Source organism: Lissotriton vulgaris, chromosome 3_1 (genome assembly GCF_964263255.1).
Source record: "Lissotriton vulgaris chromosome 3_1, aLisVul1.2, whole genome shotgun sequence".
NCBI lineage: Eukaryota > Metazoa > Chordata > Amphibia > Caudata > Salamandridae > Lissotriton > Lissotriton vulgaris.
The window spans coordinates 1,613,516,089-1,613,542,729 of record NC_141689.1 but is presented as its reverse complement, the minus strand read 5'-3'; the positions used below and the strand labels follow the sequence as shown (position 1 = coordinate 1,613,542,729).

The 26,641-nt window shown below is 44.3% G+C and overlaps 1 protein-coding gene across 3 annotated transcripts in view; it reads left to right on the top strand.

Moving 5' to 3' along the window:
• CFI (complement factor I) overlaps positions 1 to 26,641 on the top strand; it is a 238,082-nt gene that overhangs the window by 87,329 nt on the left and 124,112 nt on the right. For all 3 annotated transcript variants that reach the window (XM_086962096.1, XM_086962095.1, XM_086962094.1), the window contains 2 exons: positions 19,530 to 19,708; positions 21,643 to 21,753. In XM_086962096.1, the coding sequence (XP_086818222.1) occupies positions 19,530 to 19,708; positions 21,643 to 21,753 (290 nt within the window). The remainder of the gene's footprint in view (positions 1 to 19,529; positions 19,709 to 21,642; positions 21,754 to 26,641) is intronic.

Here is a 26,641-nt window from a genome sequence, read left to right as displayed (position 1 = left end):
CATTAATTCGTCTGACCCTTGTTCGCACTTAAAAAGTAGTTTTATCTCTGGCTCTGTGTCTTGACACCTTCAAGTAAGCATAACATGTCAGAATAGCTTTACACTTTTACTGAGAAGACAGGCTAACAAGATTAGTTAGGTTAGTTTTAACTGAACACAGAAACTTCATGCAAGCCCATACCTGAGTCTTTTAGTAATTCTTCTGTAGGAGATTCTGCAGTTGGAAGACAGAAAATAACAGCCTATCCAAAATCTCACTTCAATCTAGGTTGCTATTCCAGACAACTCTTGTAAATACTCTAACCTTTCTTGCAAACTCAGTTTTAAAATTATCTTATCTCTACTTGTTCAGATAGATTCTGATAGCCTATTTAACACTTGCCTTTATCAAGGCTTGTTTTAGTTTTCAGTCCGCTTTTGAACACAAAAGTCAGTTCTAAGCTTGGCTCAGTTCAATTGCAGTCTTTTGTCTCTAGAAAGACTTGTTTGGCAACTCTCCGTGAATCTCGCGCTAAATTTAATAGTTAATTAGCTCCAGCTCACTTTCCTGAGTGATTTGCCAATGCTTGTTCTAGAACTGCACTCCTCGATGCGCTAGTCTCTTTAGCGTCAAGAGCGACTTCCAGTTAATTACCCTTGCCACTTTTACATTGACCTCAATTGTTCGTGGCAATTGTTTAGAAATATTAAAAGTCTTACTGTCCTTTTCAGAAGTGCAGCGCTGGGTGAACAGGAGACTCGAACTGCCAGCCGGCAGAAGTGAGCGAGTTAACGACCTCCCGACTGACTCGGAGTTATGCCGGGAACCTGTCACGTCGTCTTCGAAGATTCATCAACGACGCTGACAGCCAGGGCTTCCGAGACCTCTCGGAGCGGAATTTCAGGGAAGGAATTACGGGGCAAGATTAACCCAGAGGTTAACTGGCGGTTTGAGTAATTTCCAACAGGGGACAGAAGCTCTCTCTAGGAACAACGAGAGACAAAGCGTTTGGCAGTTGGCTGAAGCATGTATTTATAGCTTCAGCCACGAGACCAGCGCGAGGCTCCCTCAACATGACACCAAGCGCGAGGACTGACACAAGCCTGTCTCCAAAGAGCTCACAGTCTAAGAAAACGGCACATAACGAAATTAAATAACCAACAAGCATTGCTAAAGGCAATTGCTACAGATTACATTTCTTAAAGGATTTTGATTAAACTAAACATTAAAATAATACACTAATTAAATCACTAAGCTAAATCAACCCTGCTGACTCTAAATATATATACACTGAATCCATTCTGGGTCCGAACCTAATTAAGACGGCCGGTAACACCCCTAACAGTCGTTCCCTATTCTCCGCGGAGGAGATGGCAATAAATTCCCCTCGGAGCACTGCTTTCAATGCCGCCCACTGTGTCGCCTGGGTGGTGTCAGAATTATCATTGTGCGTTTGGTAATCCCGTATCGAATCATGAATATGCTTCACCACTGTCTTTTTATGCAAAAGGGTATCCCTGAGGCGCCATACCCCACGCTTGGGCGACATCGGTGGCAATTGAAACGACCCTGTAACAGGGGCATGGTCCGACAGAGAGAGAACCCCTATCTCGGAAGCTGTGGCCAAGTCACAGACCGGCTTTGTGACCAATAGGTGGTCAAGACGTGCGTAGGTCTTGTGTGCGTGCGAGTAATAAGAATAGTCTCGGGCGGTGGGGTGGAGGCGGCGCGAAAGGTCGTGGAGATCTAACTCCTCTAATTGGCGTTTGCCCGTCTGCGAAATTTCCCCTGTCTGCGGGTACCTCTGCGCCGACCTATCCAATGAGGAATCGAATACCATGTTCAGGTCCCCCCCTATGATTATGTGCCTGTCTGGTGTGGCGGTGACATCTACCATGACCGAGTGAAGGAATCGTTCTTGGTGTTCAATGGGGCTATACATTGACCCAATGGTGAATATCAATCCCCCGTATTTAACCCTATAAGCGAGGAGTCTACCTTTCTGTTCAGCAAACTTATGGAGGACCTCTCCTTTAAATGTTCTGGACACTAGGATTGCTACCCCAGCGGTCTTAGTAGTATTGAAAGAGAAAAATTGTGTGGGGAACTTGTGGGAGTGCATCCTCTGACAGTCTCTGGCCAGGAGATGAGTCTCCTGCAGGAGACAAATGTCCGCGCGGGTATTTTCCAGTAAGGAGAGCACTGCCTTTCTCTTAACAGGGTTACTTAACCCTTTTACATTAAGGGTGACTACTGTAAGAGCTGTCATCTGTGTGGGGGAAACCAAAGTTCAAGCAGTGGGTCACAGCCCAAGAAGGGTGGCTGTGGTGCAGGTAATGTGTAGGAGCACTGTGAAGCTGTGACAACTGATTCAAATGCACTGGACGGTCCATGTTCTTCCCCCCCAACCGCTGGTGAACTTCTCCCAAACCACCTACTCTCCCCCTCCCCCCTCCCCCAACCCCCTCTACACCCCAACAAACCCCTCATGCAAACAACCAAGCTCCCTCCTCCCCCTCCCTCCTTCAAACCCCTGAAATCCCAACAATTGTCAGTCCCAGTCATGCCCAGCGGGCAAGTCTGTGGTGAGTTACTAGAGTGGACATCCGGCTACAAACTTCCCCTTCCTCCTCCCCACCACCCCCCTCCCCCCAAGATCCGAACCTGCTACATCAGTAAGGCTGTGGTGTTCTCCCCTGGAGCGTCATTATGCGGTCAGCGCCACATCACCGTTGGAAGCACTGTCTCCGGCCGCTATGGAGACTGCATTCGCCATGCCAGCGCTAATGGTAGGCGAGTCCGGTCTTCTGGAGCTGGCAGACACTCGTCTCCGCGATACCCTCTGCCAGCTGTCTCTAGGGCCGCGTCTCTGGCTCGGCGTGGTCGTGTCTTCCTCCTCCGCCGTGATCCCCAGAACCTCACACGTTTCTTGCAGTGATCTGATTGATGCATCGTGCCATTCCATCGAAAGATGAGGCGGAAGGGGTGACCCCATGCATAGGACGTTTCATGCTCTCTCAGAAAGTCAGTGGCGATCTTAAATGATTTCCGTTTCTGAAGAGTGATGGCGGACAAGTCCTGATACAGTCCCACAGAGTGACCACGAAAAGTGAACGAGGGTTGCTTCCGGGCCTCAGCCATGATGCGTTCCTTCAGTGGAAAGTCTGGAAGGAACGCTAGAATGTCCGGAGGTGGTGCCGATGCTCGTCGCGGCGGTCCTACCCTGTGCGCTCTATCGATCCGGACCGGGAACTCCGGCGGTTCACCCAGGATAGCCCTGAACAGGTCTCTCAGGTAACCAGCCGCATCAGAGCCTTCTTCTGTGGACGGAATTTCCCGGACTCGGATGTTGTTTCGTCGAGACCGGTTCTCAAGGTCCTCATTGTGCGTTTTCAGGTCTAGATGCTCCCCCAATTCATCCACCTCTCTGCGTACCTCCCGAACCTCACCCGCCACTTCCTGTTTCAATGTCTGAAAGTCATCTTTGAGGGTGCTGAACAGCGATTCAAGGAACGATCTGGTGACAGGCGGTTCCCCTCCACTCGCACCCTGCGATCCTCCGGTTGGGCTTGAAGATGGTTGCCCCCTGTCTCCTCTCTGCTGGGATCTATTGAGCATTTCGGGGAGGGTGCGATCTCCCCGCTTAGTGCCTTTGCCTGACGCCATCTTGGATCGAGCATAGGCCAGCTCTCCCGGCTCCCTGACACGGCACTCCCTGCCCCGTTGATGATTTCCTGGGCCAAGCAGGGGACCGTCGGTTGTCACTAGCGGCAGTTCCGAGCACAGTCGAGAAGAGCGCTACCAGCGCTGCCGCACTAAGCTCCAGGCGCGGCCTCTATGGCTGGCGCCATTACGCCGTTAACTCCTCCTGTAGGCCCGCTGTTCTCCGGTGGCCGCGGGCTCCGCCAGTCGCGGGTGTCGTCCCCGTGATCGTCTCCTCCGCTCGATCACACCGGGCGAGGGAAGCGCTGTGTGGCCCTTCGGTTCGTTTCGGGACCTCTCAGTTGTAGTTGCCATCGCAGGCCTCTCAGGCCGTCCCTGCCGCCTTCCACCTCTGCCCAGTCATGCCGCGGGTCTCGAAATCGGTAGCCGATGATCGTTCAGCAGGCGTCAATGCAAGTCCCGGGACCTCCACGGCAACCGGATTGTCTTTGGTGCCGCAAGGGCGCCTGCCGAGCCGGGGGGCCCTCCTCGTGGAGCCCCGGGTTTGTACCCTTCCTGCTCCGGTTCTCTCCCAGCGGGTGCTCAGTCGAGTAGGCCGAAGCTCGTGGGCCGCTCACAGCTGCTCTCACGGGGCCGGCCCAGTGGGCTCCGCCGGCATTCAGGGCCGTCCGGGTGTGATGGAGCAATACCTCCTCTGGTGGTGCGCTCCGACCGGCAGTGGGCGCGGCGTGCGTCCGTCCGACGTGCTCCGGGGTCGGCCTCCTCCTCCTCCGACTTCCCGGGCCGGACCTCCAGCGTCGTCCGGCGGGCTGTCCTGAGGCTAATTGGAGACTAGGACCAGGCCAGGGCCTTCACGTCTGGTTCCGCCTCTCCCAGTGCCGCTAAGCTCCGGCGGGGGGAGAAAAGGCTATATTTCAAGGCTCGGGCCTAATTAGGATCGAGGAGCCGCGAGAAGAAGCGTCCTCTCACTCCGCCAAATTGGCCACGGCCCTCTGTTTAACCCTTTAACTGCTGAGGCTTACCCACCCCCAGTGCTAAGCCCTTTTTAGGTTGGAGCCTGTGAGAGTATGTGTTAGCACATGTCTCACTTGAGAGACACTATTGTATTCAACAATCATTCGCAATGCAATAGGTCTTGCATTTACAAGAGTTTGAGCTATTGCCATTGTAAATGACAGTCTTTTACAAAACATTTTTTTTGTTTGTTTACATTTCCTTATTTGTTTTTCGTGTCAAAATTATCGTTTACATATGTGATGAAGTGCAATATACAGATTGGCCTTTGTCTGGTGGTATTTACATGTTCATAGGTTTGTACCAAAACAAAACAATGGTATATTCATGTGTCCATTTGTTCATTTTAGCTTTTTCCCGATTTTCATGGCCCACATAAATGATAATGGTACATTTCATGTTTAACATATATTTAACAAAAATATAACAACATTTCATCACATCAAGGTCGTTTCTGGTTAACATTTTTACAATGTTCGTAGATTAACAACTGTCCAGTCTCACACCCCACCCTCACCGGTCTGAATAAAGTGTAGTTCGACTTCGATCTACCCCAGAACATATCAGCTCCACTCAGTTCCTGTACAGCCTGCGCATCTACATATATTGGCTATATTAAAGGTGCCTTCATCGTATAGGCCACCAAGTGTATGTATCTCGGCTCCGTGCCAATGTGTAAGCGTGCTTTTGAGGGTGCCTGTTCTGTTTCTCTGTGTCCCTCGCAACAGCAACACTGGGGCATAGGGTATCACAATCATGGTGAAATGGAGGCTGTATTTATGGCAACGATGGGCCAGGGCCAGGTAAGCCGGTGATGGAGTAGGGGGGTGGGCTATCGGATGGAATAAATGGTAAACGAGAGATTGTGACCATGGTGGGTGTAATGTAGCGGTGTCATGTAAGTTAAGCCCGGCGAGCCATTTCGTCACCCACTGCAGTTGTGAAGCCAAGTAATATAGTTCCATGTTGGGGACCGCAAGCCCTAACCCGGTTAGGGGCGCGTGCGGTTTCCAAAATGATATTCTGTGACGGCTCGAGTTCCAGATGAAGCCCGGATTTGTTGCTCCAGCTCTCAGACGTTTTGGTGGGGACGTAAATAGGGAGATTGGAGAAATAATACAGTAGTTTTGGCAGCATTACCATTTTGGTCATGGCAATTCTGCCCATCACATTTAGTGGCAACGTTTTCCAGAACATAATTTGTGACCTAATGGCAGATGTAGCTCTGGTCAAATTTCCTTCTAGAATATCCGCAGAATCAAAGTAAACTAAAATGCCCAGGTATCTAAACATGGATGATTGCCAGTGGAGGAGGGTGCCACCTATCAGCAGATCTGGATTTGGGGTCCCACCCCTGAAGGGATACAGGCAGGACTTGGCCCAGTTTACGTTGAGGCCTGACGTCTTTTTGAAATTTTCTAGTGTTTCCGCTAAGATGCTGGATATATTGTGTAAATCTCTAATATATACCAGAAGATTGTCTGCGTATAGTGAAATGGTGTGTAAGCCGTCACCTAGTCTAATACCCCAGATGTGCCACATGACGAGCCGAGCTCATCACCAGCACAGCGGCGCCGCGCGCAGACCCCCTCCCCCCTCACAGCGGCGGGGAAACACCCCGCAGCGAAGGGGTTAAGACAGCAGATCCTCTCCAATAGATGGGCATGCTCTGTCTTGCTCTCGCCCAGTATCCTGCCGGAGCGTGGGTCGCTAACTGTGGACTTCTCGAGGTTCACTAATCTGTTTTCCACTTTGGTAAGGTCTGTCTCGAGCTTCTTGCTCATGCCCGCTTGAGTGCCTAGGCAATGTCCTCGCATAACCGTTTTAAAAGCATCCCATTCTATTAATGTCGATAATGAGATGTCAGTGTTTTCTTCAAAATAAAGTGCCACTGCCTCCCCCAATGAGTCCCTGAACGGCTCGTCCTCTAACAATTGAGGTTGCATGCCCCATTTTGGGATTGGCAGTGTATTGATACCCCAGTCCAATAGTAACATGTGTGGATTGTGGTCAGAGTGTGTTCTCCCGAGGGTCTTCAATGACTGGTACTAGGTCTTCTGTAACTAACATTCGGTCAAGATGGACATGCAAGTCATGTACCCCATAATAAAAAGTGTAGGCCCTATCTGTGGGGTTTCTGTGTCTCCATGCATCCTCCAAATTCCAATGTGGTGCAGAGATGTGTCTAATACACAATTGTAATGCCCCCCCCACCCCCCAGAAGGATTAGGAAGCCATGCCAGGCCAACAATCTGCTTGACAGAGAATCTAGGAACAGAGCCTGCTCAATGTTGGAGCGTACACTGATGCTATTACGACTGGTCTGCCATCAAGCCTGCCCTTCACTATGACATACCGGCCGTCTATGTCTTGATGCGATTCCTTTATATTAAATGGAGTGCCTGGCCTGATCCAAATCAATGTGCCTCTGGCATATGCTGAGTAACCCTTGGCGTATAGTTGTCCTCTCCACCTCCTCTGTAGGCTCCTTAATTCAGATCCCGGTATGTGCGTCTCCTGTAAGAGAGCTATTTGGACGTGGTGTCGCTTAAGATGTGAGCAAATCAGGTATCTGCAGGAGGAGGTATGTATCCCTCTTACATTCCAGTTACATATCCCAATCGGCCCCATGGTGTATGTGTGAGGGTGGGTTGATGTCCCTTGGGGGGGTCTAGGCCAGTGGGTGCGGGTGTCCTGTAAACCGCTACCAAAGCTGTTTAGGTGCTGTTTCGACCTAGTGTGTGACAAGTAACTAAACTAATTAAAAAAAAAAACATATAATTCCAGAAGGGAGAGAGTGCAACAAGCAGTCGTCCTAACCATGTAACAATTGGACATATCGGAACAACTAGGGGATAAGGACATCCAGGCGGTGTGTGTTAATAGATACGAAAAAGAAGAACATTATATCTCTCCAATGCATATACGGAGCCTCACAGGTTATAACATGCGTCGCCTCGTCAGACAAGGCAGAGTAAATGATAGTGCACAATAACAGTTTTTATCTCTACTTAAAGATCATGAGCATCGTTCACGGCAGGAAGAAAGTGGCCTAAACATTATAAGTGGCAGCTGATATGTGTGACCGCAATTCTAGAGATACTTTGTACTTTCTGATTCATCGCCGAGGTCTTGTGTGCTAATACCAATTATCAGTCCATGATGTGCCATATTATGCCATCTGCAGTCTGAGGAGTGACCTCCGCCAACACCTCCGAGTTCTGCGAGTTCAGCTTTTCATCAGTGGAGTCTGCATCACTTTCTCTGTCTCGTTGGCTTGTCTCCGAAGATGTGTCGCCCGGTGTGTTTCCTATTTCTGCAGCTGCTTGGAGGGTATTGCACTGATCCAGCCTCATTTGCTCCGGGTTTGGACTGAGAGTTTGGGTCAGTATTTGTTTCTTGCGTCTTTTTCCTCCCCTGTGCCGTCTTGGGCCTTTGTTCAGTACTTTCCCCCTATTCTGCCGGTTGGTGCAACCTTTGCTGTCAGCTCCAGGGAATCTAGCCACTCCCATGCTGCTACAGGGGTGTCAAAACAGTGCATTTTTCCTATTGCAATGACCCGCAATCAGGCGGGGAACAGTAGGGAGTATTTAAGATCTAGTTGGCGAAGTCAGCGCTTCACCTCCATGAAGGAATACCTTTGTCTTTGTACTGTTGCAGTGAAATCAGGAAAAACATGACTGTTTTGTTTGCTACCTGTATTTTCTGCAGTTTCCAGGTTTCTTGTAAGATTGCGTCCCTGTCCTTGTAATTCATTACGCAGAACAAGTATGGTTTTGGGCTTGCTCCCGCCGATGGGGACCTGCCTGGCACTCTGTGGGCTAACTCTAAAACAAAACACCGCAACAGTGATCCCTTCGGCATCCGACCACGTATCCAGTTCTCTACGTATGTCGTCGCATCTCTTCCTTCTGTGCCCTCTGGCAGACCCACTAAGTGTACGTTCTGGATCGGCCTTCAGAGTCTTCAACTCGGTTTTCAAGGAAGTTAATGTGGGCAATTAGGTCTTTAACAAGCTTTTCGGCAGCCTGAACCTGTGAGGAGACTTTCGCCGTTGCTGCTTCCAACTTGGTTGTTCTGTGTGTGAGGTTATGGTGGTCGCGTGAAGGAGGTTTAGGTCGAGAGCTACTTTATCGATTTTGTTTTCCAGCGAAGTTCGGGTCTGTTGCATAGTGGTGCTCAGTTTTTCCACCGCTGCCAAAACAGCGTATAGCTTGTTGGACATGTGGTCCGTGGGCCCTTCTCTGGTCATTTTTTCTGATTGGGTGCGGGTTGAGGGAAGCTGTCAAGATGGGCCACCAGTACCAGACCTATGGCCCAGATGCATCAAGGTAAAATCCGCTCGCAAAGGGGCAGATTCTCAGAATCTGCCCCTTTCAGACCGGTATTTTTGCATTTGGGATGCATCATCCCAAATGCAAAAGTCGCAAATTAAGAATTCGCTAAATTGCGATTATTTGCATTTAAGGAATCTCAAATTGAGATTCCTTAAATGCAATGCATCAAAGTTAAAAAATTTGCGATTTCGCTAATAGGAGCGGCAAATTACCATGAAGTTCAACTTCATGGTAATTTGCAAAAACTTTGAAAAATGCACTTTTGTACATTTTTCAAAGTTTCATTTTGCGCACACACATGTGCGCATATCAATTTCAGGGGGTGCAACAGGGTGTCCTTTGGAAACCCCTGCACCCTTGAAATCGCATTCTCAATTTGCGATTCGCTAATTGTGATTCGCAAATTGAGAATGTCTTCCCATTCATTCCTATGGGCCTCTAGGCCCATAGTAATGAATGGGGAGGTATTCCTTAATTGCGACTCACAATTTGCGAGTCGCAATTAAGGAATTTTAAGAATTCGCTATTTTTTGAGCGAGTTCTTCTTGCATAGCATTTTGCTATTCCTTATTAGCGATTCCTTATTTTTTGCTAATAAGGAATCGCAAAATGGATGCTTGATGCATCTGGGGGTTAGTCGGTTATTGTGAGACATAGGTCGTCTGTGTGCTGTGCAGCAATTTCACCTGCGTATGTCAGTGCTGCGTTGTTCCAGCTGCTGATCGTTCTAGCCCAGATTCTCACTGCTCAGGCTCCCTCCGTTTCAGTGGTCTAGGTTGACACTAAGGTGGTTAATGATCTTTTGTGGGAAGGGGTAGCCCTCGCAGCGTGGAACCCTGGCCATCATGCTCCTTTACACCTCCTCCACGTTAATAAAGAGGTTGCTTTTGTGTATGCAGAATACACTCCAAGAAGAGTAGGAGATGGACAGAAATCTTAAAAAGGCACATAAAAGGAACTGTGCACAAAGACCTGAAGTCTGGGCTCAAGTCGGGGTACCACGCGGGTGGACGGCGTCCCCCTACTTATTTTAATAGGAGCCCGATAACTGGAGCAAATGGAGCCACTCATTCACTCTTTGGCCTCTTATGGGCGATATCCGAGCCCATTCAGAACGCTGCTCACGCGCTGGCTTCTCTGATGCAATCGCATCTAAGGGGTGAGTGAGGGGATGCAATGAGTCTGATGGTGCAAGCCACCTTTAGTGACGTCACTTCCTGCGTGACGTCAGCGTCCCCCCACTTCTTTTTTTAGGACTTGTGCCTTGCCTGAAGTGAACCATATGAGAGAGGTGGGAAGAGTGCATGAGACATCATGAGAGGTGTCTGTGTGTGTGTATGAGAGAGGGAGAGGGAGCGAGAGAGAGAGAGAGAGAGAGAGAGAGAGAGAGAGAGAGAGAGAGAGAGAGAGAGAGAGAGAGAGAGAGAGAAGGAAAGAGAGAGAGGGAAAGAGAGGATTGGGAGCTTACATTAATGAGCTGTAAAAAGCTCAACTATACTGTGCTGAAGCCACCAATAGGACAGCTCTACTTTTCTCAGGATAAGCGTTAGTTGTTCGGTGAACTCACCACTGATCCTTAGATCGCCCTTAAGCTAGATCAACCTAATCAATAAACTTTCAACATATTTACCTATATAATCGTGTCAGCAAGAATGCAGGATCGGACTGGGACAAAAAATAGGTTCGGACACAAAAATAAAAGTGGCGCATTAGTGAATGGGATTGCTAAAAAAATAGCCCACATTTCCATATCAGGGTTGTTTTGACCTTGTAATGACACAATGTATGGGTGTTTTGCAAGGTACAGGAGAGTGCATGCATTGGTGGATGCTCCAGACAAAGTTTGTGGTAATATCATGGAAATCAACACACCATAAAAAAAGACTACAAAATGGCAAACAACAGCCCACACACTGACCTGTTACACTAGACCTTCTGGCACAGCCAGGTTGCCTATAGGTCAGTCCGACCCTGTCAGCAAGGATGGTGTTATAAATCTATTTTCTTCCTCACATCCTCCTAAGGCTCAGGGTGGCAATGCTTAATATCTTAGGTGGTACACAGCGAGATCGCTAGTATCCAAATATGAAAGCCATGGGCTTCATGTGAACTCAGAAGCACTTCAATGGGCAAAAGATATGCTACTGGAAATTGAAATATTTCAAAGCTGTGCAGCGCCCCACATTGACTTCATAGGTGTGAGTGCAAGAATGCAAGAAAGCACTTTATTCTTCAGATAAGGGTGCTCCCTAACATTCCTGAAACCAAGCATGCAAACAGGTTCTGTTCCAAGCAAGGTGCTCGCTGTTACTTGGCGCGCATTCTTTGTGTAATTCAATGTTTTCGTCATAACACAAAGAGACAACCCAGCCATACACAAACCATGCCTTGGTGGAAAGGCACCAGGAAATGAATGTTGCCAAGCTGCACTGATAACGTGTTACCATAGATGTTGCTATCTAATTTAATGGGACTCTCTTATCAACCTTTCTGTGCTGGACATCGGACTGCGCAGAAGTGATGGGTACGCCGTTGCCAAAGGAATATGTAACAAGGAAGGGTAGGACTCCAATCAGTAAGGCTGCGCTAGATAAGCAAAAAACAACAAGATTGCCAATACTGTTGATTCTTTTTCAACAATGAATGCCCAAAAGTGCACAAAACCAAAATAAAGGCACCTGGGATGATTCGTATCAAAAATCCAACTTTAATTTAATTTGAATAAAGGAAAAGACCTAAGGTAGAAAAAGTCAGAAGGATTCGGTCAAGTGAATTACTGGCAAAACGAACAGACTGAGTGTTAACATGGACTTACTTCTGGGCGGGCAGTCAATGTATCATGGGGCTTTGTCATAGCATGTGACTGTCAATTTCAGGGCAGTCTGTTGGGAGAACGCAACAGGAATGGAAGCCATTTGAGGCTTGTAAAAATCGGGGATTTAATTGATTGAATTATGGCAAGAACGTACCTTTTGCCCAAGTGAACATCAGATCTTTGAATCTTTAGCAATAGGTAAAGCGCTTTTTTATGGAACCTGGCATGCATGCAATGTTGCACACATTGGTAGGGTGTAGATCAAACTAGAATCTTTGTTTTTTTGTTGTAGTGTTTGGTCCTGAGGAGAACCTCCAATTAATTGAAGTGAGGTTCGAAACGCGTCAACCAGTCCCTTTCTCTTCCAAACAAGGGTTGTCATATATTTATGTCATGGTTTTTGCCTAAATTTAAGGAGAGATAATGTGGTTGATTGATTTCTTGCAGAATCATGACTTGTTTTTAAATATGTACACTGTTTGAGGTTTCAAATTTCTAGTTTTTAAATTAATGTCTTTTGTGTATGAACGTCTAGTCATTGTATGTTCTGTGTTGTATGTGGTCTTAGTCCTTGTCCAAATGGTATCAAAGATATTTGTTCCTTGAATGTATTGCTAATTGTTTTTGCTGTATTAATTGTCTGTGTTAAAGTAATGTTTCTTTTGTGTGTATTATTGAGAATGAGAATCACATTTAAATAAATAAAAAATAATGTGCTTGCTCTGATGCAAATTAAATTAAAGTTGGATTTTTGATACAGAATCAACCCGGGTGCCTTTGAATTGGTTCTGTGCACTTTTGGGCATTCAATGTAGAAAAAGAATCATCAGTATTGGCAATCTTGTTGTTTGTTGCCAAAGGAAGGCGTGTCCACAACAGACTACTCTGGTGGTGTGCACTGTAATTAGTGGTGCAGGAGCAGTCGCTCTTACCTGTGCTTGGCGCCACATAGATGAAATAGAGGCATGAGTAGAAAAGCGAAAAGAAGATGAAGCTGAAAATGAAGATGGAGCGATTGGACATCTACAGTCGTGACTGGACACCCAGATGGGCGACCAAGATTGTGGGCAGTGAGCGCTCTCACGCTAAGGAGGAGGTATAGGAGCTGCTTGCTGGAGTTCTCTCTCCATCACTTGAAAACCTGCTATGCGCTAGAGCCTGAAACACATGTATTGGAATGTGTCTCACCGTGTTTATAAAAGAAAGACGCGCTTTCGATACCCACAGCAGAAAAAGTGAAGGCACCTTCAATTGGTCACCGGCAATCTTGTTTTGATTGGCTGTGGAGACTTGAAACTTTTACCCCAGAATCTTATTGGTTTTGGAATTATTTACCTCTTGTTCATTGGTTAACACATTCACCTGAAATATAACCACTAAGTGGGCGTGCGATTTCGAAGATGGGGTTTCATTATTGGGTAAATGCCTACCAATATCGTAGCGCTGGCTTCAGCAATGGTAGCGTGAATGGTTACCAGCAGTTTTGCAAATGGATATCATGGATTCTGGTAACACACTAACAGGTACATGCATCAAACTCGGCATTTGCGATTCCTTAATTGCGATTTTTAAGGAATCGCAATTAAGGAATTGCAAATGCCTATGCATCAAGAAATCGCTAAATAAATTGCGATTTCTTAGAATTCCTTAATTGCGATTAGCATTTTGCGAATCGCAATTAAGGAATCCCTTCCCATTCATTCCTATGGGCCTAGAGGCCCATTGGAATGAATGGGAAGACAATCTCAATTTGCGATTCGCAATTAGCTAATCGCAAATTGAGATTGCGATTTCAAGGGTGCAGGGGTGTCCAAAGGACACCCTGTTGCACCCCTGAAATCAAACAATGCACATATGTTGTGTACACACATGCCCTAAGGGCATGTGTGTGCACAACATGAAAGTTAAAAAAATGCCAAAAATTGCATTTTTCTAACATTTCGCAAAATTACCATGAGGTCCAACCTCATGGTAATTTTTTCTCTCTAATTGCGAATTCGCAATTTTTTTTAGTTTCATGCATTGCTTTTGAGGAATCGCAAATTTGCGATTCCTTAAAAGCAATCGCACTTGAAAAAATCGCTAAAATAGCGATTTATTCACTTTTACGTTGATGCATCCCAAATAGTGATTTGGGAATCGCAAACGGCCGAATTTTGCGATTCGCACCGTTTGCGATTCCCAAAACGCTTGATGCATGTGCCTGTAAGTACGGATATGTGGGTGTTGCACAGAAAGGGAGTCATGGTGAACTATTTATTGGCAGAAAAACATACAATATTGAAAAAATAGAGTTTGGCGAGCCGCGCTAATGAAAAGAAAGGTGTTACTGCCAATCTCTATTTTTTCAGTATTGTAATTTTGTCCGCGCTCGCTACTAAAAACATAATATATTGAAAAAATACAGTTTGGCGAGCTGCGCCTTTCTTGTCATCAGTGTAGCTTCCTGTGCCGTGCTGGTTACTAAATGCACACAATATTGAAAAGATAGAGGTTGGCGAACCCGCCAGAGAACAATGGTGACAGACCACACTGTAATGCCTGCTTGGGGGAAGTGATGACCTAGTCCACAGAGTGGGGCCTAACTAAACTTGAGCAATTACAGACACGGACACTAGCTGCTGAGTAAGGGCCGAAGACCACGAGCGGTCTCGCGCCCATTTATTTATACCCGAGGGCTGACCCGCCCCCTGGCTGTGTGCGTGAGTGTGTGCGTGAGTGGACGGGCGGTGTGGCTCCGGCAGTACACACACCTTTTTAAAGATGAAGGCGTGCCTTGCTACGTGTGCAGGGTAAAGCTGGAGCGCTTGTCCTACCTGCAGCAGCAGGTAGGATAAAGTCATTAGTAAAATAGTGCTCACATAGTGTAAAGAAAACATGCTGAGTAACAACACAGTGAGAGGGCCAGTCCTCAAGGAAGGTTACAAATGGAGAAAAGGCGGTAGTAAGGAGGGACCAATAAACCTACTCACGAATTAAAAGCCACCATTTATAAAGGACAGTAACAGAGGAAAATTGAAAAGATGTGCAGAAAATGGATGGGGCATCGAGTCGATATGTGAATACAGCATGTCTCGAAGAGACCGCAAAAGCGCTTCTTAGGTGAGACCTAAAAAGGGTTTGGAGCCCGTCCGTTGCTTACCATTATTCTGATTCAGCGTAATTCTTCTTTGCAGGCATGTTCATTGGCCAGTGCAGCCAAAATGTCACTTTCGATGCTTGCAGTGGAGCAGGGACCTAGCACAGATTGATTAGACCTAATCCGTGCCTATCCTCTGCTCCTGACGTAATTGGGGTACATTTTCTTGCTCCTCCCACCGTCCCGATGCTCTGTGCACTCTCGCTTGCATAAGTTTCAAATTGTACTACTCCCCACTTCACAATCTTGCCTCTCCCATCCCCCAATCACCCTTCTTTTGCTGTTGCTTGCTCCCTCCCAACCCCTGTGGCTACTTGCCCCATCCCTCTCCGACCATCATGGGGTGTTGCTTGTATCTAGCGCAAACTCGACCCAAAGGTATTGGAGCTCTTTCCACTTTTATGAGTGTGGTCTCTCCGGAAACCTCCTAGTTGCCATATAGGTCAATTTATAGATGGTCTCTTTTGTGGTGTGCCACTAACATCAATGTTAGTCACGTCGGCTTTGAGGATGGGCGGGTATGTGGTTGTGCAGTAATTCTCTTCAGAAAACCAATGTAAAGCCTACTTTCAGTTGTTTTCATGGAATGAGAGACTGGTCGAAAAAGGCAGATTTGGTGGGCTCCAGCACCATCTCAAAGGCACCCCAGTTCTAAATTGGTATGCTCCTATTAGAACACCCCAACATACAGCATCAGAAATACACTTGTGCTGTGTTTCCTAGCCATGTGCACATCTAGGCAGCCAACTCTGACCTGTACCACAGTAACAACCAGGGGTCTTTGCAATGGTAGTGATGGCGTGACAGCTGTCATTCTCTCCCCTTTTTCCATGCCTCCCACCCACCTCACTCCCCCACCCTTTAGTCCCCACTGCATGCACAGCTATCTCCTGTTCGGTCAGATTTATCTGCAGCTGTGCTTATAAAAGAGAAAATATCTACAGGAGAGAACGAAAAATTAATTTAACTCCGCCTATTTCTAGTTTTGTTTCCACAGACCCGTCTGAGTTCCCGTTTACGCTCTCATAGTAAAATGAGTGTATTGAATGTTAGACTATATTACAAGTGTTGTCCAGATTTTTCACTTTTTTAATGTTCGATTCACCTCTTTTCATGCAACTTATTCTTTCCAACCAGTATCCAGTATATAAGTCACTGATTGACCACTTTAGCTTAAGATAAACATCACATCCGGTAAATTTAGGTTGTTTGCTTTATGTGTGACATTAGTCTGTAATTTTGAACGTATGCTTTTTTTACCATCTGTGCACCGCAGACATCGACAAGTGGCCATTTTCAGTGCTGCTTTTTGCTGCATGGGGTATGACTACCCTCAGTCACTGATAATGAATTTACTGAGGCACAGTTTGCTAATAGTGCAGTCAATAGCATTGACTGTGGTAAACGTAAGAGCCTCTTCCGCATCTTTCTTTGTGGTAATCCCAGTTCTTTGCGGACAGAATCATTGTCAATGGTTCTCCCTACTTCAGCCACTGGTTAACTTCACTTTGACTGTCTGCATTTTGCTCTCTCACAATGAGCACATTCGCACATGAGGCAGTCCCTTTGAGTGCCAGTGTTTTTGTTTTTACTTTATTCTTACTTTAATGGTGCCTCTGTGTTTTGCGGCTGGCAGCATGATGCTTTATACCAGATGTGAGCACAGGCCACATTCCTTGCTTTATCCATTCCTGTCTACTCCTAATGCTGTTGTATATTCCTATTGGAGTGTCTTATGTTTATTTGACTTCACAGCATAACAGACTGCATTCTGTAGCTTCAATATTATACATAGGAATTACTAAGTGTGCAATTTTTCAAAACACATTTATTATGGACTCAGATTCACCATTTGTTCTTAAATAAATTTTGCCCCCCGGAAGAAAACCAGCCTTTATCATGTTTAATTTTCAACACTTTTTAAAAATGTATTTCTGATTTTCTTTCTTTCTTTCTTTCTTTCTTTCTTTCTTTCTTTCTTTCTTTCTTTCTTTCTTTCTTTCTTTCTTTCTTCTTTTTTCTTGCCTTTTTTCTTTCTTGTGTTCTTCCCTTCCTACCTTCTGTCTTTCTTTCCTGTGTTCTTGCCTTTCTTCTTTCTTTTTTCCCTTTTTCTTTTATTCCTTCTTTCCTTCCTTATTTTGTATTTCTTTCATTCCTTTTATCCTTTTTTCTTTCTTTCCTTCCCTTCCTTCCTTCCAGCCCACCTCCGGGACATAGCGGGACATAACTGTTTGCTCTCACATGGCGGGAGCTTTGACAGCTCCTGCCAAGTGAGAGCAAACAGAAAGACCTATCCCAGAGGGCAGGAGCAGGAAAACTGATTTAAAATCCGTTCCCACATTCAAGGAATATCATTGTTGGCTACTCCCTGCATGGGGGTGCAATGCCAGCTCCTTGTGCAGGCAGTGAGCGGGCAGTGACCACTGGGGCATTGAGGCTTCTCCGCGGTCCCCAGTACTGCACACTGGGTGGGCTCCAGGGCACCCAGAATCAAGTGGCTGGGCCCCTTGGGATGGGGTACACAGGGCCAAAAATGGCCTAGGGAGGGGGGCCGCGCAGACCCCTTACCATTCTTAAAAGCACTAATGATCCTAACTTCTTGGGCTTAGGGAAAGTAAAGCAAGTATGGTACATCTTGTATTCCACTTTGAAAAGTGAGCTGAAAACCTTAATAGAGGTGAATGCATCATTGACCTATCTGAGCGCAATCTGATCTGTATTGACTGTGACAAGTGGTTTCTTTCTTGTTGTTTCCTGGTGAGAGCAGAGCCCATAGTTCTACCTTTTACTTACCCTGAGTATGCAAGTGCCCAACATCATCTGCCAGCTCTGCCTGTTTGGCCCGCCCCATTTTCCTTTGCAGAAGGAAAGGAATGCTAAATGAAACGGTGGATGGATGGATCAATGAAAGAGAGAATGGGTGATGTGGATGTATGACATTACAACGCATACTTTTACCACGCATACCATTACAACGCGGTATTTACAACGAATACTGTTACAACGCATAGCGCTTAGAGGTGCTGGATAGTGGTAAGTATAATTTTATATTCCAACTCCAGTCCCCGTGGACACTAGGGAAGGTGTTGGATATAAAGTTAAACTTTGTCCCTATCCTAGAGCGCCCCCCAGCGCAATGCGTTGTAATGGTATGCGTGGTAATGCCTGCGTTGTAGTGGTAGTGCGTGGTAAAAACTTTGTTGTAACAGTTGTATACAGGGTGATGTTGTTTGGGAAAAAAATGTGCTGTGTATTTTCTTTCTAAAAATGGCATCAACAAAAAGGTTCCTGTGCTAAGATGACCATTTTTCCAGCTGTCAGGAACAAGCAGAGCTGAATAAAAAAAACAGTTTTTAACACAGTTTAGGCTTTTATTTGTAAGAAGTAGCCTATTTTTTCTAATTTTTGTGGTTTCAACCCATTTGCAGTTTGTGGTGGAAACAGGTGGGACTTTTCAGCCAAACAAGCATAATTAAAACTACTAGCTGTCACATTTTTTTTTCATTTTAAATTAATTGATGATCACTAAATATTCCCTTATACTGCGGACCTACAGAGAAGCCTATTTAGTATTAAAAATGAAAAATAAATGATTGTCAATTCCAAAAAAACAACAAAATTACCAAGTGATGAATAACCACACCAGATGGAAGGCTAACTGTATCTTTACCACCTTGACATGGTACCAGAGAAACGAGGTCTCAATATCTTCTGAAAAAATATTGTGTCCTAAATCTCGTTTACAAAAATATCATCCCATTGGAGTTAATAATTGAAAATCTACATCCAAAGGAGTGTTGTGTTTGTTAAGGATATTTAGGCCACAATATTTTTGTCAGACAATATTTTTGTTGTCGTTATTCTGACATACAACCTCAATTTTCAAAGCGTGGAATTATTAGTCAATATATCTCTACGTGATTTGCAAAAGTCTTATTCATTTCCAAGGCTAGAATCCAAAATGACTGATTTATAACTGTCTAGTTTGAAGGCAATGATGAGGAAGAAAGACAAAATCATAATGGCCCCTATTGAAGACAGTGGAAGCGGATGTGACATAGTTGATTCCCTCAAAACTAAAAACAAGTCTGGGCTGTAATTATGAATTTGGTACATTGGTAAAAAGTAGGTTTCTGGGCAGATCAGTATTGCCTCAAATTGTAAATATGCATAATGTAAAAACTATTTACTGTGCAATACCAAAACTGCATGTCCCTTCTCAGCTTTCCACCACATCATGGTGTCTGTAATCTGGACTCCATACATTAATATACTGTTGCATTTGTGTCACTTCATTTTATGCTACATGGAAAATTGTTCTCTGTAAAGCTAATAAAGTCTCCAAGAACTAGGTCTTCCCTATATTAAATACCTCAAAGAGTTACCTAAAGCTTCCACGTGTAATGGTGAGTCGGGATCTTACATTTTGCAATGAGTCAATGGTTATTCTTGAATGTTGGTATAATGTTTTGAAACAGTATTTGTTACTTTCTTGCTTTTCTTGATCTCTCAATGACCTATTTAAGTTGTCCTATCACTGAGTTCAGTACTACTACTGACTGCATACTTTTGCATTGATAGAGGTGCTCTTCCACCAGTGGCAAAATGCATCATCTCAGAACCCATGTCAGATCTCTCCTGTCTTCAAGTAAAATGCCGTGGCCATGAGACAAGTCTTGCAGAATGTGTTATTACTGATGGATCGCGGAAAGACATCACAGAAAATCCTGCTGAAGTAGATTGCTACACGGATACCAGAGGTAGGTGCTCTGCTTTTAGATACTCCGCGAGGACGTACCCTCAGAAGGCTATAAAATACCGCAAGTTCTCTGTGCTCCATTGAACGATCGTCAAGAATACGCATTATGGACTTTCTGGAAAACCACTTTTCAGAATTTCATATTTATAGTTGGCCTTATTTTGAGCCTTGAACTACACAATTTCAAATTGTAAAACCCCTTATGCTCAGTGAATTGTAATGGGAAGAATAAATATGTTCCTTTTCTATGCCTGGGTAGCTCACTGTTTTTATTGTTCTAGTATTGAATGTGTGGAACCAGCAAGACACTAAAAGATCTGCAAGGTAGAATGTGTTGCGGTATGGTTGCTGTTTGGGTGGTGCAGTTGTGATTTTTCTAGATTTCGCTAGTCTTGGTTTTCTCTATATTATTGCATTTTATCATTGTTACACCAGTGGCAAAACACATGACTGATGCCTGTTTTTTGTGAATAAAAATAATGCCTTGTTTTCATGCCATGCATAATACCATAGATTTGACATTTCTAAACACTGCAAATAATGGTTTTATCATTCCACTTAGGTGGTCTTGCTAATATTCAGCTTGTGATGTACAGATCACACGACAAATCACCTACAAGCACTACCTTGCTGGGCCACTGTGCTGTTTTAGCATCAGAATGGAAATATTGACAATTTCAAGCTGCTCATAGTTGGTACTTGTGTATTTATCGAGTAGCCCCTCTACCAGAAGTGCTGTACGTAGTTACAATCAAATGGTACACAACACAAGTAGGTAAGTACATCCTTGGATAAGTAGATAATTAAGGGCTTCATTCCGTCTCATGCAGGAATCCTGATTCAGGCACTTTATACCAGAATTCAGATTATGAGTTTTGTGGTGATTACCCTACTACTGGGTTGGTACACTGCATGATTTTAATCACTTTAAACTCCCATTGAATTTCTTAGGGTAAGAACTATCATTATTTTTCAATAGTGTAAAAGATGCAACGTGTGGTCTGGATGATGAGATATTAGAATATAACTGTGCTAACAGTAGTGTTACACTTCACATACATTCGCTCACAGCAACATTCCAGATATAAACCCTAAACACATAGGGCCTCATTTACAAGAAAGTGCCGCAGCGCGGCACTGCACGCCCTTTGGCTGCGCCAAGCTGCAGCACTTTCAAAGCACAGGGATGCGACATATTTACAATAATATGTTGCATCCCTATGCTTTCCCCTGCACTGACGCACACTTGGCTGCCATGCGCCGATGCGGCACCCTGGCAGCATGGTGCAAGGATGCCTGCATCACGGGAATGATTGTTTATGTACAGAAAGGTGTCCCTTCCTGCACATAAACAATTTGAAATGGCGTTTGTCAGCTTTTATGTGTGCTGCAATAGCACACATAGAAGTTAGAAAACATTGTTTTTGTAATGATTATTTATGTGCAGGAAGCTGTTTTTCCTGCATATAAACAATCACAAGAGGTGATTTCCTCGTTCTATGTGTATGCTGCAGAATGTATAGAACGACGAAAAAAACTAGAAGAAATGAATAGATTTCTCCTCGTTGCGCCTCCCTACTCCTCCTCTGGGGAGGCGTTGCATTCAGACGCATTTCCAGGTTTATGATTTCTCGTAATCTGGAAATGTGTCAGGTTCCATTGGTGTTGCATGGGAACGCCCACAGCAACACCCATGGGACACCCCTTTCACGAAAAGTGCTGCATGTAAAGGGGCCAGGTGGCTTTTCTTGTGCTTGTCAGTATGTGGAAGAATAATGCGCCAACTGTCCGTCACAAAAAGTGACGCACCCGCGGCGCAAGGGGCTTGTAAATAAGGCCCATACTATTCATCAGTGGTGATTGCTTGTAGATATACCATTTTTATATTTGAAGAGCAGAGCCTTTACCAATAATCTGTGATCTTCCATTTACCAGTCTGCAAGCAAAATGAATTCCAGTGCGTAAATAAGAAGTGCATTCCTGTTAGAAGAACCTGCGATGGCATTAATGACTGCGGAGACTTAAGTGACGAACTGTGTTGCAAAGGTAATTCAACATTTTCTTAATGCTAAAAACATCAATTTATTGTCATGACTTGATCACGTAAAATAAACAGCAAATGCTAGAGGTGGAAAAAGATACAGTGACTTTTTAAACAATTAAATGGATACATGAAAACAAACTCAACAAATTGTGGACTATGAATATTTCAAAACCATATACAGTTTGTCGGGCACAGCAAAAAACAAACCCTAATTATCCAGAAAACAAAGAAATTTAAGATATGTAAATATAAGTGGATGAGCATCATATGGCATAGTTCAGTACACGTCTCTATGTTTTCTGAATTACACAATTATTGAGCTAATTCAGGATTTCCCAAAAGACACAAATAAGTATCACATTGAATAAAATATTTATTTTCTAACCTTAACATGTAGATTCTTTACACTTCACTGAGTAGGTAAAGAATTCCGATTCTCATTCTTAAGAAGCCAGGGTAAAGGTTTAATCCACCTTTTCACCAATATCAATCAACTTAAGAACATTGCTACTTTAATCTTTAGGACATTTTCTGGCCCTTTAGGCATATAGGCAGACGTTATCCTATAAATGTTGTTTCAAAATATTAAACTAGAAATCCTAAATATCTATATTGCAAACATAATGTTGAGAATAGCTATTTTTAAGTCATCACAGAACAGGAAAGTCGAACTTGGTCCATATCCCACTACCAGAATTTGACCATAGTGTAATATTTATTCAATATCATTTTCTAGGCTTCAAGGATATTTAATAAATATTACACCATTGTCATATCCTTTAATCAGCTTCAGAGAGAAAGTCTACTGTTATTAGGTTCATTTGCATTTAATTAGGAGGATAAAGTATGTCTGAAATAATAACCTTGTCTCCAATATCTTGGACTTTTACATAGATTTATGTACCAGCTTGTACATTCATAAGTGTTAATTTGGAATGTTTATGAAGTTGTATTCCTGTGTGTGATATCAAGTACAGATTTGTAGATATTTAAAGACTTGGCCTTGTCAAAGATTGATCTGAAGTTGCAACAAGCTAAATGAACATGATTACATATCATATCTCTAGCATAAGGTTGGCCCATTCTCAAGTTTTTAGTTGCCCAGTACCTGAATCTGCGTATGCAGCACCTTTACCCCGACCTCTCACAGTATGGTGAAATATCAATTACATTTCCAGACTCTCAATTGTCTTGCCTACTGCAGTCTCTCCATGAGAAAACAGGATCCAGAAGGGAAAGTAATGTTCTGATCACTTACCATTAGTCTTCTTTACACTGAATCCTAGTCTTCCTCACCACAGTCGTTATACTATGAGGAGACTGAGTCAGGTCTGAAAAACTGCAAACTGTGCTATCCCTTTAAATTTAACAAAGAAGTTTAGCATCCTCCCTCTTTGCCTTAGGACATATATACATGACCTCTAACCTACAAGTCTTGTTTATAATACAAAAAATGTAGTATGATGTTTAAAGAAAGAATGAATATGAAAAAGATATGTAACCAAGCACTGTGTCAACGAAGAGTAGGACATGGTGTAATGAATATTAATGTTAGGGAATAGGGTGTGTTTTGACCTCATCCTTCTGCCTCATTATGGTCCTAAATTTATAAGGATATGAACGCTGTGCATTGTTGTACCAGTTATACACAATTAATATGGCTCATGGAAGTATTAGTAGAAAAACACCACTTGGAAATGTCTGTCTGATGGCTAGAGGACATTGTCTCAATAAGTTCATATTTAGGGAGCATGATACCATCCACCTGCAGAATATCAATGTTAACCATAGGTGAAAATTGCATTGATGGAACAGAAGTCTGTAACCAGCAAATGTAAAGACACTAAAGGTCACCGGGAAATATGTGTGTATCTGATCTCTATTAGATACAATTTTTAAACTAGGAGGGTAGATCACATACTGAAAATCACATCTATCTGGACCATGTGTAGCCAGGGAGTCAGCCTATGACCATTCACATTGACCCATGAAAAGAAGCATGCCAGAGAAATCAAATACATCTGGGAGAGGGTGGCACAGTAAAGTAAAAAGTGCCATCAACTAAACATTTTACCTCGGTCAGGAAAACACATTTCAATCCTCTGGACTTGAGGAAAATAAAATCACACTTCAAACCTTCAACCTTGCAGTAGTCCTATTTTCCACTGTTGCGACCCGGAAGAAGGGATGCCAAAACTACTGTCTACATACACCTTAAGGACATAGAAAACACTTCCTCAAGCAAAACTTTAGGGCAGCCTCTGTCCTTCTCATAGACAACCCCGTGAATCATAGGAAATCCCCAGAACAGCCTAAGGAAGGATCATGTCAATCAGTAAGAAATTAGCACTACTACTAATGGAGCTAATTTGATTATAAGTGTGTGAATTAATTTAAGGGCCCAATGGCAGACAGGGCTACTTGGTCCCAACTGAAGTGGTTGGCATTGTATGCTACTGATGTCCTGGGGCAATTCTCCTATGACTCTGCAAACTAGGCAAGTATGCCCTTTCCACACCTGACTCTGAGGGTAGAAAGAATGGTACTGGTTTCAACATGATCTGGGCTGGTCATTCAGGTGCTTCTTGGTTTCAGTGACACAGTGAGCATGAGGCCAATGACTAGGCATACCTGTTGCACTTAGGGCCTCACCCTGAAGTATACAAAAAAGTGATTGATAGAATACTTTAGTTAATCTGAGCCCCTGGAAATTACTCAGGTCACATGTCAGACTGACTGTCATGAGTGTACCCACCCTTAGTTTTTGGCCCAGCCATATGCAGATCAGTCTCAATCCTGCTCCTGGAGGTACAGTCCAGCCAAAACTTCCAGGCCAGGTTCCATGCTCTCTGGTCCACTGTAACCAGGTCACACACACCGGAGTGACGAGCCACAATCAGGGCAAAATTGTTCTTGTGGTGCATCGCCACTGAAGTAAAACCTGAACTCTGCTCCAGCTGCTCGCTGTTCCCCACACCACAGGCAAGCGAAAACACTACACACATTTACCATCTGCTCCAAACAGTGGGTGAATGCAGATTTAGGCATGTTATTTCCACCGATGAGCGAAACACACTCAAAATTGGACCCGGCGTTGATTGGTCCACTTGTTACTCCACATTCCAGAGTAAAATAACTTGTACTACTCAGACATAGGTGTGTTGCTACCAATCAGAATCAGACATTCAGGCCAGCAGGTATCCTCACACCTACATCCATAAAATTCGTAATGAGGTTCATAACATTTGTCTACTCCATCAAGACAGCCTTAGCTTTGAGGTGTGCTTCTAGGATTTAATACGATTTCCTTCTTTCTGACCTTTCATTGCGACTCTTGCAGTCACATACCTTACAGTTAATGTGCTGCTTCATATTTGCATCCAGTTCTTCACGTAATTGTCAGTCCCAATTCATTATGGTATTTGCAGTTCTTCTTGTGATAATGCATTTCCTAACACTTTGGTTCCAGGTAATCTTGAGGTTTTTTAGAAAAGGGTAAATATAGCCAACTTTGAGGCAGTCTGGCACCCCTCCATTAGCAAATGGATAATTATTCAGATGAATGCAAAACAGTACCAAGTGCTGAAGTCTGTTACGAGAGAGCCAGGGATCGGTTTGGAGAAGTGGGAACAGGTTTTAAGGTTAAAAATTTTAATGATCGGTTCTGCTGGCGTAATCTTTCTGAGAAAGTTGCAGTTGATTAAGCATACGACATTAAACATCTTTGTAAAGGGGTGGCCGCAGTGAAGATTTCATTTCTTGTGCCCTTTGTGACTGCCTGAAGAAAGGGAAACTTCTCCTAGAAACCATGGTGTCAATCTGCACTAACATTTACCTGAAAGGTCTCCCTAAGAGGTTTCCATTTTGGAAGAAACAGTATATCTTTTCCCATTTTTGTGCCCCCTTTCTTTGTAGACCTGTGTCTCTGTAAAAATACACCAGTCCATATCTTCCAAACAGGAGCCCACCTCAGATGGGGTGCTGGCACCCCAACTCCGCACTATTGTTCTCTTCATGACAGTGATCCCCATCCTCACCAATGTTTTGGAATTTCCTCATCATACCAGATATTGAGAACCAGTGTTTTGACTCCTCCCTGTGTTCGTTTCCACGTGTCTGTCTTTTAGTCCGTTCACACTGAGTCCCAGTATTGTTATAGTTGAGTACATGACCAAATAGTATGGATGAAATCTCCTGCTTCACCACATCCCTTTACACACTTGGCCGTTATGGCACATTCCATCTTGTTTAGTGTGAGCGGTGCACTAGTCGTAGTTGTATCAGGTGAAACGCCGCTCTAATTGCCAGTTTCGTGGAGGCCATGAATGGCCCCTCACACTACTCATATTAAATCATTCCCACATCTCTCTCCCAGTTCTCCTTTAGTTTTGCCATTATCTAAAGGTAGTTGCAAAGTAGATGTTTATATTTATCTCTACAAAGTCTATTTTATCGGCAAAGGTTCACTCAACACTCTGTCTTCTAATGGTGAGGCCTCCTCAACTGTTGTGCATTTAGGTATGTGTGTCAACATGTGGCTGAGCTTCAGAAAGTGGAAGACCTCCATGCCCCCTAGTTGGTATTTTCTCTTGAGCTTGGCCATCAGGCCATCTTTGCCCGAGATTTCTCTTAGCATGGTTATGCCTATCAAATCCCATTTGGCAAATCGCTTCAGATGACCAACCTCCCTGCGGATGCCGCTACTCCAAAGCGAGGTCTGAATTGTCAGTTTGTTATCCCATCCCAAATATCTAGTGTTCTTTCGCCAAATTCAAGATGCAGTTAGAGTAGGTCCCGGGAAGTTCATGTAGGATCTTTTCTTATATAGTAAGGCCGGCACAAACTACACTTCTAAAGTTACTATTGTCCCAAAAGTGACAAAACAGTAGT